Raw genomic sequence first — 19,280 nt, 5'->3', positions numbered from 1 at the left:
ACTCACCGCACACCTTTGCACACACACACCCCTCCCTACACACCTTTGCACACCTGCACACCCCTCCCCACACACCTGCACACATTTGCACACCTGCACACCTCTCCCCACTCACCCGCACACATTTGCACACACACACCCCTCCCTACACACCTTTGCACACCTGCACTCCCCTCCCCACACACCTTTTCTCACCCGCACACCCCTCCCTTCACACCTTTGCACACCTGCACACCCTTTGCACACCTGCCCCTCCCTCCCTTCGCACCTTTTCTCACCCGCACACCTCTCCCCACTCACCCGCACACCTTTGCACACACACACCCCTCCCTACACACCTTTTCTCACCCGCACACCCCTCCCTTCCCACCTCTGCACACCTGCCCACCCTTCGCACACCCGCACACCTGAGCCCCCCCCTCCCCCCTCACCTTTGCGCCCGTCGCGCTGCACGTCCACGTGGCACCACTCCCCGTCCGTGACCTTGCGGGCGCTGGCGCGCAGGCGCAGCCCGGCCCCGCCCATGCCCAGCAGCAGGTACAGGTGTCCGTCCAGCAGCTCCAGCGCCAGGAAATCGGGGGGCGGCGGGGGCGGCCCGCGGGGGGCGGCCCCGGGGGGGTCGCGCGGGGGTCCCTGCCCGAAGAGCAGGACCCCGTTGGGCTCCGTGGTGCGGAAGTCGAAGGAGACGGAGCCGGCGCGGGCGGGGGGCCAGGTGGGCAGCGCCAGGTGGGCCTGGGGGGTGGCGAAGGTGACGGGGTCCAGCGCCGGGGGGGGGGTCGCAGTGGAAGAGCAGCGCCCCGTGCAGCGTCACCCGCGCGTCCCCCTCCTGCGCCAGCCGCGACAGCTCCAGCTTGAAGTCGTTGTTCTTGTAAACCACCTGGAGGGGGTGGGGACAGGTGGGGTTGGGGGGGGGGGTTCGGGGGTGTTCGGCATCCTGGTGTGACCCCCGGTGCCGCTGTCCTGAGGTGTCACCTGGAACACCCCTGGGGACACGCACAGGTGAGTTGGGGAGCCACAAAATGTGAGCCAGGGTCTCCAGGGACACGCACAGGTGAGTCAGGGGTCCCTAAATGTGACCCAGAGTTCCCAGGGACACGCACAGGTGAGTCAGGTGTCCCCAAAATGAGACCCATGGCCCCCAGAGACGCCCACAGGTGAGTCAGGGGTCCCTAAATGTGACCTAGAGTTCCCAGAGACACGCACAGGTGAGTCAGGTGTCCCCAAAATGTGACCCAGAGTCCCCAGGGACACCCACAGGTGAGTCAGGTGTCCCCAAAATGAGACCCAGGGCCCCAGGGACACCCACAGGTGAGTTGGGGGCTCATGGATGTCCCCAAAATGTCACCCGCAGCTCCTGGGACACACACAGGTGAGTCTGGGGTCCCTAAATGTGACCCAGAGTTCCCAGGGACACACACAGGTGAGTCAGGTGTCCCTAAATGTGACCCAGAGTCCCCAGGGACATGCACAGGTGAGTCAGGGGTCCCCAAAATGAGACCCAGAGTCCCCATGGACACCCACAGGTGAGTCAGGTGTCCCCGAAATGTGACCCATGGCCCCCAGGGACACGCACAGGTGAGTCAGGGGTCCCTAAATGTGACACAGAGTTCCCAGGGACACACACAGGTGAGTCAGGGGTCCCTAAATGTGACCTAGAGTTCCCAGGGACACGCACAGGTGAGTCAGGGGTCCCTAAATGTGACCCATGGCCCCCAGGGACACCCACAGGTGAGTCTGGGAGTCCCTAAAATGTGACCCACGGCCCCCAGGGACACACACAGGTGAGTCAGGGGTCCCTAAATGTGACCTAGAGTTCCCAGGGACACCCACAGGTGAGTCAGGTGTCCCTACCATGTCACCCCACACCCCAAGGACACCCACAGGTGAGTCAGGTGTCCCTACCATGTCACCCCACCCCCCAGAGACACCCACAGGTGAGTCAGGTGTCCCTAACATGTCACCCCACCCCCCAGAGACACCCACAGGTGAGTCAGGTGTCCCTAACATGTCACCCCAACCCCCAAGGACACCCACAGGTGAGTCGGGGAACCTCCACCTGTCCCCCCCCCCAGCCCAAACCCCCCGCAGCCGTGCCCAGGTGCGGGTGGGGGTGGTCCCGAGCCCCCAGACTCACGTCCTTGAGGCAGCCCATGAAGTTGTTGCTGACGGGGGACCCCGGCAGGTCGGCGGTGTTGGGGGACCCCCCCACGTAGAAGAAGTCGTCGGAGCCCAGCATGGTGAAATCCTCCTGCGTGTAGCCCGTGGTGGTCAGGATGCCGTCCACAGAGATGGTCACCTGGGCGGGAGGGAGGGGCCACGCTCAGCCGGGACCCCCGCCGGGGCACCCCAAAACCGGGGGGGAGGGGAGGGAGGGGGGGGGGGACACGGGGGACACGGGGGACAAAAGGGGGAGGGGTGATGGGGGGATGAAGGTGAGGGTGGAGGGGGGTTGGGGTCACCTGGGGGGTCACAAAGGGTGAGTGAAGCCCCCCATAGCTCAGGTCAGATCCCCCCCCCAGGTGAGAAGGGGTGGGGGATGAGGGGGGTGACATGGTGGGGGGACACAGGGGGTGACACGGGGGGTGACACGGGGGGGGGAGGGGGGTTAGTAACGAGTTTTGGGGGGTCCCGGGGCAGAAGAAAGCTCAGACACAAACGCGGTCGTTAGTGGGGGCAGCGCGCGGGGGGCGTGCACAGGTGTGCCAGGGGCGTGCACAGGTGTGCCAGGGGCGTGCACAGGTGTGCAAGCACGTGCAAAGGGGGATGGGGGGGGCGTGCAGGGCGGGGGGCGTGCAGGAGGGCGGGGGGACCCTGAGGGGACGGGGGCAGCCCCGCGGCCGTTTGCACACGCGTGTGAGCACACACACCTGCACACACCTGCGCATGCCTGCACATGCCTGCACACACACCTGTACACACCTGTGCATGCCTGCACACACACCTGTACACACCTGCACACACACCTGTACACACCTGTGCATGCCTGCACATGCCTGCACACACACCTGTACACACCTGTGCATGCCTGCACACACACCTGTACACACACACCTCTACACACACCTTTGCACACCTGTACAGATACCTGCACACACCTGCACACACCTGCACACACACCTGCACACACACCTGCACACACACCTGCACACACCTGCACATACACCTGCACACACACCTGCACACACACCTGCACACACCTGCACACACACCTGCACACACACCTGCACACACCTGCACACACACCTGCACACACCTGCACATACACCTGCACACACACCTGCACACACACCTGCACACACCTGCACACACACCTGCACACACACCTGCACACACCTGCACACACACCTGCACACACACCTGTACACACCTGCACACACACCTGCACACACCTGCACACACCTGCACACACACCTGCACACACACCTGTACACACGCCTGTACACACACCTGCACACACACCTGCACACACCTGTACACACACCTTTGCACACCTTTGCACACACACCTGCACACACACCTGCACACACCTTTGCACACCTTTGCACACCTGTTCACACCTGCACACAACTGTGCACACCTTTGCACACCTGTTCACACCTGTTCACACCTTTTCACACCTGCACACACCCGCACACACCTGTACACACCCACACACACCTGTACACACCCACACACACCTGTACACACCTTTGCACACCTGTTCACACCTTTTCACACCTGCACACACCCGCACACACCTGTACACACCCACACACACCTGTACACACACTTGTTCACACCTTTGCACACCTGTACACACCTGCTCACACCTTTGCACACCTTTGCACACCTTTGCACACCTGCCCACACCTGTTCACACCTGTTCACACATGTTCACACCCGCACACACCTGTACACACCTGTTCACACCTGTGCACACCTGCCCACGCACCTCTCCCCCTCTCACGCCCCCCCAGCCCCTCCCCCTGCGGCGGGGGCGGCCCCGGTGCCCCCCTGGGTGGGTGGGGGAGGGGAGGCTGAGGAGGGCTCGGGGGTCTCGGGGGTGGGGGAGGGGGCAGTGTTAGTCAGGCCGTGCAGGGGGCGTGGCCGAGCGCGTGCGGGGGGCGGGGCGCAGGCAGCGGGGCCCGCCCCCAGCCCGGGGGGAGGGGCTTTTGGTGGGGGGGGGAGGGGCGGCCCCGCTGCCTGCGCGGGGTGGGGGAGGGGGCGGGGGGGGGGCGGGGATGGGGGAGGGGCGGCAGCTTGTCCTGAAAACGCCGTTTCCATCCTCGATTTGGGGAGGGGGCAACATCCCCGCCCCCCCCCCCCAAAAAAAAAATTCACCCATCCCCCCCTTTTTAAATGCTGACACCCCCTGGGGCGGGGTTTGGGGTGAAAGCGGCTGGTTTGGGCAAAAATGGGGAAAAACCCAAAGGAATCGCCCCAAAACGGGGAGGGGGGTGGGGGGTGGGGTCCCACGTCCCCTCGGTGAGTGACAGGTGGAATTTGGGGGGAACCCCAAATTTTGGGGGGTTTTGGGGCTTGCGGAGCCGTGCTTGGCCACGAGGGAGAGGACGGGAGCAAATTGTCCGAAATCCCGGGAATTCGCCCCAAAATGAGGCGTTTGGGGGTCTCCGTCCTGCCCCCGACCCAGGCCGGGTTTTTTGGGGGAATTTATGGAGAATCTGAGCCTTGGCTGTTTCGGGGGGTGGGATTGGCATCAAATCGCTCCAAATCCCAAAAAAATCACCCCAAAAATTGGGTCTGGGACTCCTTAAAAGGGTTTTGGGGTGAAACCGGCTGGTTTGGGGACCAGGGAGCTGCAGCTATGCCCTGGATGGTGTGCGGGGGATAAAAAATTGTCCAAAATGTCTAAAATTCATCCCAAAACGGGAGAGTTGGGGAAAATCTGCAATTTCTGAGCCCGGCCCGACCTTTTTTGGGTGGAAATCAGTCGGTTTTGGCACTGGGGAGAGCTGCAGGTGCTGGGTTTATCCAATCACCCCAAATCCAAAAAACTCCCTAATTCACACCAAAACGGGCGGGGGTCCCCACCTCAAAAAGGAATTTTTTTTTTTTTTTTGAGGGAAAATCAGCTATTTTTGGCATGGGAGAGGTGATGCTCCACCACAAGATGAAAAATTGCCCTAAATCCCTCCAATTCACCCCAAAACAGCGGGATTGAACCCTCTTGAGAAAAAACATCACCCTCCTGACCCCAGATAAGGATTTTTTTGGGGGGAAAACCAGCTCATTTTGGCAGGGGGGAGCCGTAACTCAGCCAGAAGACGGCAGACGGGTGAAAATTGCCCCAAAACCGCTAAAACTCACCCCAAAAACCGGGGTGGCAGATGGGTTCTGCCCCCATCGAGCACCACCCGCCCCCTCGGGAAGGATTTGGGAGGAAGAGGAGGGTGAGGGGGGGTGGGTTTAACCAGCTCTGGTTTATTTTGCCACGACGGGTGGGGGGCGGGGAGGGCGGCGCAGCCGAAGCTCGGCCTGCAGAGACGGCGGATGAAAATATATATTTTTTTTTTTTTTTTGCCCAAAATCCCCCGGATCAGCCCCAAAAGGTTGGGAGTTGGGGCCACGGCGAAGCCAAGGAGTAACAATAGAGTGATAACTACCAGGTAATGCAGTTTGTTTACCATAGCGTGTCCGATCCCTGCGTGCTGGCGGCGAGAGAAGGACAAAACACAAACGTGACGTTTGGGGGGCGCTGGGGGATGGGGGGGGCGGGGGTTTTTGGGGGGGTTTTGGGTTGTTTTTGTTAAAGGGGGGGCCCCCCCAGGATTAGTGGGGGGCGGGAGGTTAGTGGGGGGGGGCCCCGAGGGGGTGGGGGGAGGGGGGAAGCGTGTTAGTGGCACGCGCACACACAGGGGGGGAGGGGCGTGGCACGAGGAGGGGGGGTGGGGTGGGGGAGGGGCGGCGCCCACCTTGGAGGGGGAGGGGGGGAGAGAAGCAGAGAGTTGTCAGAAAAACTGGGGGGGGTGGGGGGGAGAACCCCCGAACTCCAGCGGTCACCCCCTGTGGGGGTTGGGCAGAGACCCCTCCCCCAATGGTGTGTCCAGTGCTCCCAGTTTGGGAGGGTCCACGGAACCAGTGCTCCCAGTTGGGGAGAGAGAGATCCTGCGGTCGGTGCTGCCGGCGGGGTGGTTGAGCAGCATGTCCAGTGCTCCCAGTGCTCCCAGTTGGGTGATTGAGCAAGACACCCAGTGCTCCCAGTGCTCCCAGTTGGGTGATTGAGCAAGACACCCAGTGCTCCCAGTGCTCCCAGTGCTCCCAGTTGGGTGATTGAGCAAGACACCCAGTGCTCCCAGTGCTCCCAGTGCTCCCAGTTGGGTGCTCAAGGAAGACACCCAGTGCTCCCAGTTGGGTGCTCAAGGAAGACACCCAGTGCTCCCAGTTGGGGAGCTGGCCAACGTACTGGTGCTCCCAGTTGGGTGATTGATAAAGACTCCCAGTGCTCCCAGTGCTCCCAGTTGGGTGCTCGAGGAAGACACCCAGTGCTCCCAGTGTTCCCAGTGCTCCCAGTTGGGGAGCTGGCCAAGCTACTGGTGCTCCCAGTTGGGTGATTGATAAAGACACCCAGTGCTCCCAGTGTTCCCAGTGCTCCCAGTTGGGTGCTCAAGGAAGACACCCAGTGCTCCCAGTTGGGGAGCTGGCCATGGGACTGGTGCTCCCAGTTGGGTGATTGATAAAGACACCCAGTGCTCCCAGTGTTCCCAGTGCTCCCAGTTGGGTGCTCAAGGAAGACACCCAGTGCTCCCAGTTGGGGAGCTGGCCATGGTACTGGTGCTCCCAGTTGGGTGATTGAGCAAGACACCCAGTGCTCCCAGTGCTCCCAGTGCTCCCAGTTGGGTGCTCAAGGAAGACACCCAGTGCTCCCAGTGTTCCCAGTGCTCCCAGTTGGGGAGCTGGCCAAGCTACTGGTGCTCCCAGTTGGGGAGCTGGCCAAGCTACTGGTGCTCCCAGTTGGGTGATTGATAAAGACACCCAGTGCTCCCAGTGCTCCCAGTGCTCCCAGTTGGGTGATTGAGCAAGACACCCAGTGCTCCCAGTGCTCCCAGTTGGGTGCTCAAGGAAGACACCCAGTGCTCCCAGTTGGGGAGCTGGCCAAGGTACTGGTGCTCCCAGTTGGGTGATTGATAAAGACACCCAGTGCTCCCAGTGCTCCCAGTTGGGTGATTGATAAAGACTCCCAGTGCTCCCAGTGCTCCCAGTTGGGTGCTCAAGGAAGACACCCAGTGCTCCCAGTTGGGGAGCTGGCCATGGTACTGGTGCTCCCAGTTGGGTGATTGAGCAAGACACCCAGTGCTCCCAGTGCTCCCAGTGCTCCCAGTTGGGTGCTCAAGGAAGACACCCAGTGCTCCCAGTGTTCCCAGTGCTCCCAGTTGGGGAGCTGGCCAAGCTACTGGTGCTCCCAGTTGGGGAGCTGGCCAAGCTACTGGTGCTCCCAGTTGGGTGATTGATGAGGACACCCAGTGCTCCCAGTGCTCCCAGTTGGGGACAGGATCGAGGCTCCCAGTGCTCCCAGTTGGGTGGTTGGCCAATGTGTCCATCACCCCCAGCTGGGTGGTTGACCAGCACAACCAGTGCTCCCAGTTGGGGAGCAGATTGAGGAACCCACTGCTCCCAGTATGCCCAGTTGTCTAGTTTAACCCAACACCCAGTGCTCCCAGTTGGGGAGCTGGCCAAGGAATTGGTGCTCCCAGTTGGGTGATTGATGAGGACACCCAGTGCTCCCAGTGCTCCCAGTTGGGCAGCTGATCGGGGTAACTGGATTTCCTGTTTGGGTGGTTGGCCAAGACAACCAGTGCTCCCAGTTGGGCAGTTGGCCAAGATGCCCATCACTCCCAGTGCTCCCAGTTGGGGAGCTGATCTACACAACCAGTGCTCCCAGTTGGGGAGCTGATCTACACAACCAGTGCTCCCAGTTGGGGGGCTGATCTACACAACCAGTGCTCCCAGTTGGGGGGCTGATCTACACAACCAGTGCTCCCAGTTGGGGAGTTGACCAAGCCACCCATTGCTCCCAGTGCTCCCAGTTGGGGGGCTGATCAAACCAACCATCACTCCCAGTGCTCCCATTTGGGGAGCTGATCTACACAACCAGTGCTCCCAGTTGGGGGGCTGATCAAACCAACCATCACTCCCAGTGCTCCCAGTTGGGGAGCTGACCAAGCCACCCATTGCTCCCAGTGCTCCCAGTTGGGGAGCTGCCTAAGAATCCCAGTGCTCCAGATTGAGGAGCTGATCAAGGCTCCCAGTACTCCCAGTTGGGGGGCTGATCAAACCAACCATCGCTCCCAGTGCTCCCATTTGGGGGGCTGCCTAAGAATCCCAGTGCTCCCAGTTGGGGAGCTGACCGAGGCTCCGAGTGCTCCCAGTTGGGGAGCTGACCAAGGCTCCCAGTGCTCCCAGTTGGGGAGTTGACCACACCACCCATCTCTCCCAGTGCTCCCAGTGCTCCCAGCTGGGGAGCTGATCAAACCAACCATCGCTCCCAGTGCTCCCAGTTGGGGAGCTGATCAAGCCTCCCACTGTTCCCAGTTGGGGAGCTGACCAAGCCACCTATCTCTCCCAGTGCTCCCAGTTGGGGAGCTGACCAAGCCACCCATCTCTCCCAGTGCTCCCAGTTGGGGAACTGCCCAAGGCTCCCAGTGCTCCCAGTTGGGGAACTGCCCAAGCCACCCATCTCTCCCAGTGCTCCCAGTTGGGGAACTGCCCAAGCCACCTATCTCTCCCAGTGCTCCCAGTTGGGGAACTGCCCAAGGCTCCCAGTGCTCCCAGTTGGGGAGCTGACCAAGCCATCTATCTCTCCCAGTGCTCCCAGTTGGGGAACTGCCCAAGGCTCCCAGTGCTCCCAGCTGGGGAGCTTACCAAGCCACCCATCTCTCCCAGTGCTCCCAGTTGGGGAGCTGACCAAGGCTCTCAGTGCTCCCAGTTGGGGAACTGCCCAAGCCACCCATCTCTCCCAGTGCTCCCAGTTGAGGAGCTACCCAAGCTGACCCCTTGAGCGTCCCCCCCATCCCTCCCCTCCCGCCCCCTCCCCGCCCTACCTGCCGCAGGTTGCGCGTGACGCGCACGTGGTGCCAGCCGCCGTCGTGGAACTTGCCGTTGACGGGCTCCACCAGCGCCTCGAAGGCGCCGGCGCCCAGGTTGATGACGAGCCACACGGCGCCGGCCTTGAGCGACAGGTTGAGGAAGTCGGCGGCGCGGCCGGTGTGCAGCAGGAGCCCGTGGCGCTGCCGCGTGCGGAACGCCAGCGCCAGCTCGTCCGCGCTGCTCTGCACCGGCGACCGCGACACGTCGTAGCAGAAGAACTCGCTGCCCCGGAAGGTGGCCACGTACTCGGCGCGGCCTGGCGGTGGGGACAGCGGGGACACGGTGTGGGGACGTTGGGCGGGGAGGTTGGAAAGGGGGTGTGGTGTGTGTGAGGGGGGTGTTGGTGGGAGCTGGCGCAAGGGGGTGGGGGGGTTGTGATGGGGACATTGTCATGGGGATATTGTGATGGGGACATTGTGATGGGACATTGTCATGGGGACATGGTCAAGGGCACGTTGTGATGGGGACATTGTCATGGGGACATTGCCATGGCGATATTGTGATGGGGACATTGTGATGGAGACATTATCATGGGGATATCGTCATGGGGACATTGTCACGGGGATATTGTCATGGGGACATTGTCATGGGGACATGGTCAAGGGCACGTGGTGATGGGGACATTGTCATGGGGAGGTTCACATGGGGACATGGTCAAGAGGATGTTGTGACGGGGACATTGTCATGGGGACATGGTCAAGGGCACGTTGTGATGGGGACATTGTCATGGGGACATTGTGATGGGGACATGGTCAAGAGGATGTTGTGATGGGGACATTATCATGGGGACATTGTGATGGGGACATGGTCAAGGGCACGTTGTGATGGGGACATTGTCATGGGGACATTGTCATGGGGACATTGTGATGGGGACATTGTGATGGGGACATTGTGATGGGGACATTGTCATGGGGATATTGTCATGGGGAGGTTCACATGGGGACATGGTCAAGAGGATGTTGTGATGGGGACATTGTCATGGGGACATTGTCAAGGGAACATTGTGATGGGGACATGGTCAAGAGGACGTTGTGATGGGGACATTGTGATGGGAACGTCATCATGGGGACATTGTCATGGGGACAATGTGATGGGGACGTTGTCATGGGGACGTTGTGATGGGGACATGGTCAAGAGGATGTTGTGATGGGGACGTTATCATGGGGACATTATTACGGTGATATCATCATGGGGAGGTTGTGATGGGGACAGACATTGTGACGGGGACATTCTCATGGGGACATTGCCATGGGGATGTTGTCACAGGGACGTTGCTATGGGGACACTGACATGGGGACATTGTCATGGGGATGTTATGGTGGGGACGTTGTGATGGGGACATTACCATGGGGACATTACCATGGGGACATCATCATGGGGATGTTATCATGGGGACATTGCCATGGGGACATCGTCACAGGGACGTTGTCATGGGGATGTTGTGATGGGGGTCCCAGGTGTGCCCAGGTGTGGGGTTTGGGGGTCCCAGGTGTGCCCAGGTGGGGGGTCCCACTGACCCTCACTGACCTTTCGCTGCTTGCTGGATCTCGCCGGCGCCGCGGCCGGGCCCCCCCTCGGCGACCTCGGCGGGCCCTGGGGGAGGGGCGCGTCAGGGCGGGGCCCAGGTGTGCCCAGGTGTGCCCAGGTGTGCCCAGGTGTGTCCCCTGAGCTGGAGACACTCACACCCCACCCTCCCCCCGCCGTGTTGGTGCAAGGGGACCCTCGGTCTTGTACAAGGACCCCTCCCCCACCCCGTGCAGGGACCCCCTGCCCCCCCCCCACATCGAGTGGGGGGTGAAGGACCCCCAGGCCCCTCCTCCTCTGGGGGGAGGGGTCCGGACCCCACCCCTCGGCCCTCGTGCAAGGGGTCACAGCCCCCCCCATCCCCCCCCTTGCACGAGGGGCCGCCCCCTCCCCTCCCCCCCCCCCCCCCCCGTCCCCGTGCGAGGCGGCCGCCCCTCCCCCCGTGTCGCACGAGCCACAGACACGATGGGGGGGGGATGGGGGGAGGGGGGGTGGGGGAGGGGCGAGGATGATGAGGGTGATGAGGGTGGGGGAGGGGCCCGAGGGCGCGTCTTTACCTTGGCCGGTGACTCGCAGGTGGGCGGGACCTGGGGGGAGGGGAGGGGGTGGGGGAGGGGCGTGGGAAAGGCGGGGGAAGGGCGGGAGAACGAAAGCAAAAGTGGCGGGAAAAGGGAAAATTTTGGGGGGAAAAACGGGAAAAGTGGCAAAACTCGGGGTGGGGGGAGGGAAACGGGGCAAAGTGGAGGGAAAAGGGAAATTGGGGGAGGAAATAAAAATAATGAAAGGAAATGAAAGGGAGGGGAATGAGAGAAAGGGGGAAAATGGGGGGAAAAAAGGCAAAAGTAGAAAAAAAGGAAGAAAGGAAAAGGAAGGAAAGGAGGGAAAGGGATGAAAGCGGGGAAAGGGAGGAAAAAGAGGAAAAAAGTGAAAAGGGTCAAAGCAAGGGAAAGGAGGAAATTGATAAAAAGGGGAAGTCAGCAGCACGAGGGAAAAGAGAAAAGGAAAAAAAAAGAAAAGGGGGGGAAATTAAAATAATTCTAAAAGGGAAAATTATCGAAGAGGGAAAATAAAGAAGAAAAAGACCAACAAAGGGAAGGGGGAAAATGAAGGCGAAAAAAGAACTCTGATATAAAGGGGGAAATATTCGAATTTATTGAAAGAGGGAAAATAATTTTAAAAGGAAAAATAATTGCATAAGGAGGTAATGATAAAAAGGAGAAAGATATTAATTAACAATGGAGAAGGATAAGAAAAGGAAAAAGGATGGAACTGGAAAATAACTGTAAAAGGGAAAATACCTTAAAGAGTAGAAAATCCATAATAAAGGGAAAGGAATCAAAAGAAAGGGGAAATCACCAGAAAAGGAAAGATGATACAAGAAGAACTATTAATAAAAAAGGGAAAATAATCTAAAAAACCGAAAAACAGTGAAAAAGCCAAAATAACGGGAAATGTAAAAGAAAAACGGGGGGAAAAAAGGAAATAGTAAAGGAAAAGCGGCAAAATGGGAAAAATAGGGGGAAATGGGAATGAAAGAGAAATTAATTAAAAAATATAAACATAAAAAAAAAAATCAGAATTAAAAAAATTAAAAATTAACCAAAAAACCCAAAATGACCGAAAGGCCCGAGCGGCCCCGGGGGGGGGGGGTGGTGGGGGGGAGGGGCCCCGGGTGGGGGAGGGGCCCCGTCACAACTTAAACCTCCTTTAACTTGTGACGGCATCGGGCGATGCCGGGGAGGGGGAGGGGCGGGGGGCGGGGACAAGCGCGGGGGGGGCGGGGCCACGCGGGGAGCGCCGCCCCTGCCCTTCCCCCCCCCCGCCGCCTTCCCGCGGGTTTTTCCCCTTTTTCCGAGGTTTTTCGGGGAAAAGCCGGGGGTGGGGGAGGGGATGAGACACGGGGGGGCGGGGCCGCCCCTGGCGCGGGGACCCTCCCCCACCCCGGGACCCTCGTGCGGGGCACGTGGGGGGCAAGCCCCGCCCCTCAGTTGGCCACGCCCCCTCCGATAAACCACGCTCCGCCACTTTCATGCCCTCGTGCAAGCCCCGCCCCTTGGGACTGGACTCAGCCAATCCACGGCAGCCTCATCGCTCCCTCCTCCCATTGGCTGCCGGTGCCGCTGTAATTTGCATATCTCCGCCCCCACCCCATCACACACGCTTCATTGGCTCGGCCGTGCCAGTTTCATTTGCATATCGCCATCCTATTGGGCCCCCAAGGGAGTGACGTCATGGCCGGGGAGCTGCGGGGTGCCGCCCCTCGCTTGGCTCCGCCCCCTGCGCGAGCGTCATGGGAGCCACGTGCTCTGCACGAGAGCCAAGCTCCGCCCCTCGCTACCTTTTTTGCATAAACCACGCCCTCTGACGCACAGGCCACTCCCCCTCCGAACAATTTTCCCCGGGATTTGCGCGCCTGGAGCCGCGCACGCCCCTTGCACAACACCTGAGGCAGGCCCCGCCCCTCCCAGGTGTGACAGGGGGCTTTGCACGGCCACGCCCCCAAATCCCCCTCCCCCAAAATCTTCCGTTCCTCCCCCCCCCAAATCCCCTCCCCCACTCACCTTCCACCGCGGGTTCTTCCTCTGGGGGTCCCGGAGGGGCAGCGGAGGGGGGAGGGGCAGAGCAATTAGTGCCCAGCGCCCCCCAGGTGTGTCCCCAACCCCCTCCCCCACCGCGCCCAGGTGACCCCACCCCGTGACCTCGGGTTGACCTTGGGGGCGGGGCACAATTTGGAGGTTGGGGGGAGGGGTTTGCACGCCCCGGTGGGATTTGCACACCCTGAGCTTTGTCCTGGCTGGGATTTGCACACCCCGAGGAGGGACTGACACACCCCATGCACGCCCCACATCCTCCACGGCGCCCCAGAGCACCCCAGCACCCTATAGGGCACCCCAAGCATCCTATAGGGCACCCCAGAGCACCCTGTAGGGCACCCCAGAGCACCCCAGCACCCTATAGGGCACCCCAAGCATCCTATAGGGCACCCCAGAGCACCCTGTAGGGCACCCCAGAGCACCCCAGCACCCTATAGGGCACCCCAAGCATCCTATAGGGCACCCCAGAGCACCCTGTAGGGCACCCCAGAGAACCCCAGCACCCTATAGGGCACCCCAGAGCATCCCAGCACCCTATAGGGCACCTCCAAGCATCCTATAGGGCGCCTCAGAGCACCCCAGCACCCTATAGGGCACACCTAAGCACCCTATAGGGCACCCCAGAGCACCCCCAAGCATCCTATAGGGCACCCCAAAGGTATCCAGCACCCTATAGGGCACTGCATAGCACCCCAGCACCCTTTAGGGCACCCCATAGCACCTCAGCTCCTTATAGGGCACCCCATAGCAGCCTATAGGGCACCCCATAACACCCCAGAGCACCCTATAGGGCACCCCAGAGCACCCCAGAACCCTATAGGCACCCCGGAGCACCCTATAGAGCACCCCAGCTCCTTATAGGGCACCCCAGAGCAGCCTATAGGGCACCCCATAACACCCCAGAGCACCCTAGAGAGCACCCCATAGCACCCCAAAGGGACCCCACACCCTATAGGGCACCCCATAGCACCCCTATACCCTATACAGCACCCCATAGCACCCCACAGGTACTCAGCACCCCATAGGGCATCCCATAAGGACCCCTCACCCCATAGGGCACCCTACGGGGACCCCAGACCCCACAGGCCCCCTCCAGCCCCCCCCTTTGCTGTCCCCCCTCAAGGACGTGGCGGGAGCATCCGGCAGTGCCGTGACAACCGTCGCCAGGGAGACAGGCCCGGGCGTCTCCATGGCAACGGGTACCCAGCCCCGGCGGCGCCATGGCAACCGGCCCTGGCAACGCGCCCGGAGGATGCTGTCGCCAGGGTGACACCGGTGGTTGTCCCCGGGTGCCGAGTGCGAGGGCGCGTTGGCACGAGGGCGGGATGGCACGAGAGACCCCCGGGGCCACGCCCGGCTGGCACTGTCACTGTCACTGTCACCGTCACCGTGGGGACACCCACCCCACGGCAGGGCGTGCCATCACACAGGGGCGTGCCAGGGGGTGGGGACAGGCAGGGACACCAGGGCGTGTGGGGACACCGAGGTGGGTAAACACAGGGGGTGACATCGTGGGTGGGGGTCCCCAAACCCCCCTGTCACCCCCAGCAGGTTCACCCGTGTCACACGAGGACACACAAGGGCACAGGGATGTGCAAAATGGGGGTGGGGGTGGGCACTGAGGGTGTGAGGACAGGCGGAAGCCAGGGGGACAAGAGGACATGGAGGGACGTGAGGACAAGGGGACAAGAGGACATGAGGGACATGGGGGGGTCACGTGTGGATGTGCAGCTTCACGAGGGTGAGGAGAGACACCAGGACACGAGAAATGGCAGGAGGACATGAGGACACTGGGGGACACGAGGATGGGTGACATGAGGAGGGTGACACGAGGATAGGTGACACCAGGAGGACACGAGGACCTGGAGAAGCCCACGGGTAGTGGTGTGAAAGGACACGGGGTGACACAAGGGCAAGAGGACAGAGGGACGTGTGACACCAGGAGAACACGAGGACACTAGGGGACACGAGGATGGGTGACACGAGGAGGACATGGAGCAACTCAAGGACACAACACCAGGACACAGAACCCCACGGGGGTGGAAGAAAACGGGAGCACCGTGACACGAGGACACCGTGACACGAGGACACCGTGACACGAGGACACCGGGACACGAGGACACCGTGACAACGACCAGTTAGACACCGTGGGTGTGTCCAGTGCCACGAGGACAGGAAGGACACAAGGACACACAACAAACACCACGAGGACACAAAGCCACGGAGGAGCACAAGGACAAAATGACACGAGGACACCGGGAAGTGATGGAGGGACAAGGAGCAGCCAAGGCCACGAGGACGTGGGGGCGTGGAGGACACCATGACACAGGGACTGGGGTGTGGAGGACACGATGACACGAGGACTGGGGATGTGGAGGACACCATGACACAAGGACTGGGGGTCTAGAGGACACGATGACACAAGGACTGAGGGTGTGGAGGACACGATGACACGAGGACTGGGGTGTGGAGGACACGATGACACAAGGACTGGGGTGTGGAGGACACGATGACACAAGGACTGGGGTGTGGAGGACACAATGACACGAGGACTGGGGTGTGGAGGACACGATGACACAAGGACTGGGGATGTGGAGGACACGATGACACAAGGACTGGGGGTCTAGAGGACACGATGACACAAGGACTGGGGTGTGGAGGACACGATGACACGGGGACTGGGCATGTGGAGGACATGATGACACGAGGACTGGGGTGTGGGGGACACGATGACACAAGGACTGGGGTGTGGAGGACACGATGACACAAGGACTGGGGATGTGGAGGACACCATGACACGAGGACTGGGGATGTGGAGGACACGATGACACAAGGACTGGGGTGTGGAGGACACGATGACACGAGGACTGGGGATGTGGAGGACACGATGACACAAGGACTGGGGATGTGGAGGACACGATGACACAAGGACTGGGGGTGTGGAGGACACGATGACACAAGGACTGGGCATGTGGAGGACACGATGACACGAGGACTGGGGATCTGGAGGGCACGATGACACAAGGACTGGGGTGTGGAGGACACCATGACACGAGGACTGGGGTGTGGAGGACATGATGACACGGGGACTGGGGATGTGGAGGACACGATGACATGAGGACTGGGGATGTGGAGGACACGATGACACGGGGACTGGGGATGTGGAGGACACGATGACACGGGGACTGGGGGTGTGGAGGACACGATGACACAAGGACTGGGGGTGTGGAGGACACGATGACACGGGGACTGGGGGTGTGGAGGACACGATGACACAAGGACTGGGGTGTGGAGGACACGATGACACAAGGACTGGGGATGTGGAGGACACGATGACACGAGGACTGGGGATGTGGAGGACACGATGACACAAGGACTGGGGGTGTGGAGGACACGATGACACGAGGACTGGGCATGTGGAGGACACGATGACACAAGGACTGGGGATGTGGAGGACACGATGACACAAGGACATGCAAGGCCAAGAGGACACGGAGAAGCACGAGGACACCCAAAACCAGGGATGGAGAAACACAAAGCCACCCAAGGCCGTGAAGGAGGACACGAGGACACGGGGACATGGAGAGACACAGCCATGAAGATGGACACTCCACGGAGACACACAAGGAGGTGACAACAGAAGGACGTGCAGTGCCGCAGAGGTGGAGAAACCCTCAAGGACACCATGACCCCAAGACATGAAGGCGTCCAACACCACGAAGCCATGGAGAAACACGAGGACGTGAGACCCCCGAGCTGATTCTGCGCCCACCCCACCCCACCCCTCCCTCACCCGCTGCGCCCTCACCTTCCTCGCAGAAGGGCCCGCGGTGGCCGGTGCCGGCGCAGTCGCAGCGAGGCTCCCCACGGCGCAGGGTGCAGCGGCCGCCGTGGGCGCAGGGCGGGTGGTGGGCGCAACGCTCGTCCCCGTCACCCCGGACCCCCTGGGCGCCCAGCAGCGCGGCCGGCGCGTCGCCCACCCGCAGGTCGGCCACCCACCCGCGGAAAGGCGGCTCGTACTTGACGGTGCTGAGCGTCAGCGCCGAGAGCCGCACGTCGGGCGGGATCCCCCCGACGAACAGGTCGCTGGCCACGGCCATGTCGGGCCGCTTGGAGCGCACGGCGGCCGCCCGCGCCTCGCCGTCCACGGCCAGCGCCGCGTGCCGCGCCTGTCGCGTCAGCAGCACCGCGTGCCAACGGCCGTCGCTGACCGGCGCCGGCGGCTCCAGCGTGGCGGGCTCGGCGCAGGCGATGGCGAAGCGCAGCCTCAGCCGCCCCTCGGCCACCAGCAGCTCCAGGAAGTCGCAGTTGCCACCGTCGTCCAGGTAGAGCAGCAGCGCCCGTGTCACGTTGGTCTTGAGGCGGAAGCTGAGTTGGCCCCCCGCACCCGGTGCCCACCGCCCGTAGCGTGCCCACTGCCCCGGGGCGCCCCCGAACTCCAGCGCCGAGCCCCGGGCGCAGGGCAGCAGGAGGGAGCCCAGAGTCAGCAGCACCAGCCCCAGGCGGGCGCCCGAGGGGATTTGGGCACGCGGGTGGGCGGCCGGGGTGGCCCAGGTGGGCACGTGGGGTCGGTGGCACCGGGTGCCCAGGTGGCGTCCCTCGGCCGCGGCGTCCGGGGGGACCCTCGGGTCCGGAGGGCCGGGCTTGGCCTCGGTCTCTCGGGGGTCCGCAGGGCTGTGCTCGGCCGCGGGGGCTTGGTGGACGTTCCAGTCTGTAAGAGCCACCAGGGCCTGGCTGTCCGGGTGCTCCAGGGGGTCTCGGGGGTCCTCGGGGGCTCGGGTGGCCACCGGGGCTTGGTGGACCCTCAAGTCTAAACACACCACAGGGTCTTCGTTGACCTTGGCCCCTGGAGGGGTCGCGGGGCTTTGGTTGACCTTGGTCTTTTGGTTGGCCACGGGACCCTGGGTGACCTTGGGCTCTTGGGGGTCCTCAGAGGCCTGGGAGGGGACGGGGTCCTGGTGGCCCTTCAGGTTTGAATGACCCACGGAGCCCTGGTTGACCTTGGAGTCCAAGGGGACGTTGGTGTCGGGCTCTGGGTGGTCCCGGTTGCCCACAGAACCTCGGCTGCCCACAGATTCCTGATGCACCTCCATCTCCAGGTGGTCCTGGGTGGCCACAGACGCCAGGTGGGTCACAGGGACCTGGCTGAGCCGAGTCCCCAGGTGCTCCTCAGAGCCTTGGGAGATCTTGGAGTCCAAGAGCACCACGGGGCCACCACCAGCACCGGGCTCAGGGTGGTCCTGGTTGCCCACAACGTTCTGGTCGGCCACAAAGCCCAGGTGGGTGACAGAGCCCAGGTGGGTGACAGCGCCCAGGTGGGCCTTAGTCTCTCGGTGGTCCTGGCTGACCGCAGAGGTCCAGCTGGCCACGGATCCTCTGGTGGCCACGGAGCCCAGGTGGGCTTTGGTCTCTTGGTGGCCCTCAGAGCCTTGAGGAGCCATGGAGCCGTGCTGGGCGCCCAGGTGGGTCACAGAGCCCAGGTGGGCTTTGGTCTCTTGGTGGCCCCCGGGCGCCGGGTGTCCCTCAGCGGCCGGACAGGTCATGGTGCCTGGGCTGGCTGCGGAGCCTGGGCGGTCTGGGGGGGCCCTGGGGGGGCCCTGGGGGGGCCCGGCCACCCCCGTCCTCTCACAGCCACATGGGTGGCCCCAGCGGGCGGCGTCAGCCTGGCCGGGGGGTCCGGAGGCACCTGGGGGGGGGGGGGAGAGACAATCAGGGGGGGCTCTGGAAGGGGGGGGTGACAGCCAGGTATGGGGGGATGGGCAAGCAGCTCCCCCCCCCCACCTTCGTTATCAGCACGTTAATTAACCCCGTGATGGGGGGGGGGGAAGGGGGGGGGTCGGTCACCGCGGCAACCCGGGCCTTGGCATTATGCAAATGAGCCCCCAGGTTATTTATAACCCCCCCTCGTTGGCTAATGGGGCTCATTAACATGCAGCGCATAATTAGCCAATCACATTAACTGCTGCACCTGTGGGGGGGGGGGAAGGGGGGGGATGACAGCGACCCCCACCTTGGCACCCCCCCACCCCCCATCTCGTGGGGGGACCAAAGCTGGGGGGGAACCCCCAGAGACCCCCA

At 62.1% G+C, this 19,280-nt stretch overlaps 1 protein-coding gene across 1 annotated transcript in view; it reads right to left on the bottom strand.

The window, feature by feature from the left end:
- Positions 1 to 18,821, bottom strand: part of LOC132322860 (neurexin-2-like) — a gene marked incomplete at its 3' end in the record, with an annotated part of 31,123 nt that extends 12,302 nt beyond the window's left edge. The window contains 9 exon segments of the mRNA XM_059837582.1: positions 432 to 774; positions 776 to 877; positions 2,135 to 2,296; positions 5,625 to 5,648; positions 9,039 to 9,340; positions 10,612 to 10,677; positions 11,166 to 11,195; positions 13,170 to 13,190; positions 17,011 to 18,821. Of these exon segments, the coding sequence (XP_059693565.1) occupies positions 432 to 774; positions 776 to 877; positions 2,135 to 2,296; positions 5,625 to 5,648; positions 9,039 to 9,340; positions 10,612 to 10,677; positions 11,166 to 11,195; positions 13,170 to 13,190; positions 17,011 to 18,745 (2,785 nt within the window).
- Positions 18,822 to 19,280: the final 459 nt, after the last annotated feature.

Source organism: Haemorhous mexicanus, unplaced genomic scaffold, assembly GCF_027477595.1.
Source record: "Haemorhous mexicanus isolate bHaeMex1 unplaced genomic scaffold, bHaeMex1.pri scaffold_170_ctg1, whole genome shotgun sequence".
NCBI classification, from domain to species: domain Eukaryota; kingdom Metazoa; phylum Chordata; class Aves; order Passeriformes; family Fringillidae; genus Haemorhous; species Haemorhous mexicanus.
This window is presented reverse-complemented; position numbering and strand designations above follow the sequence as displayed.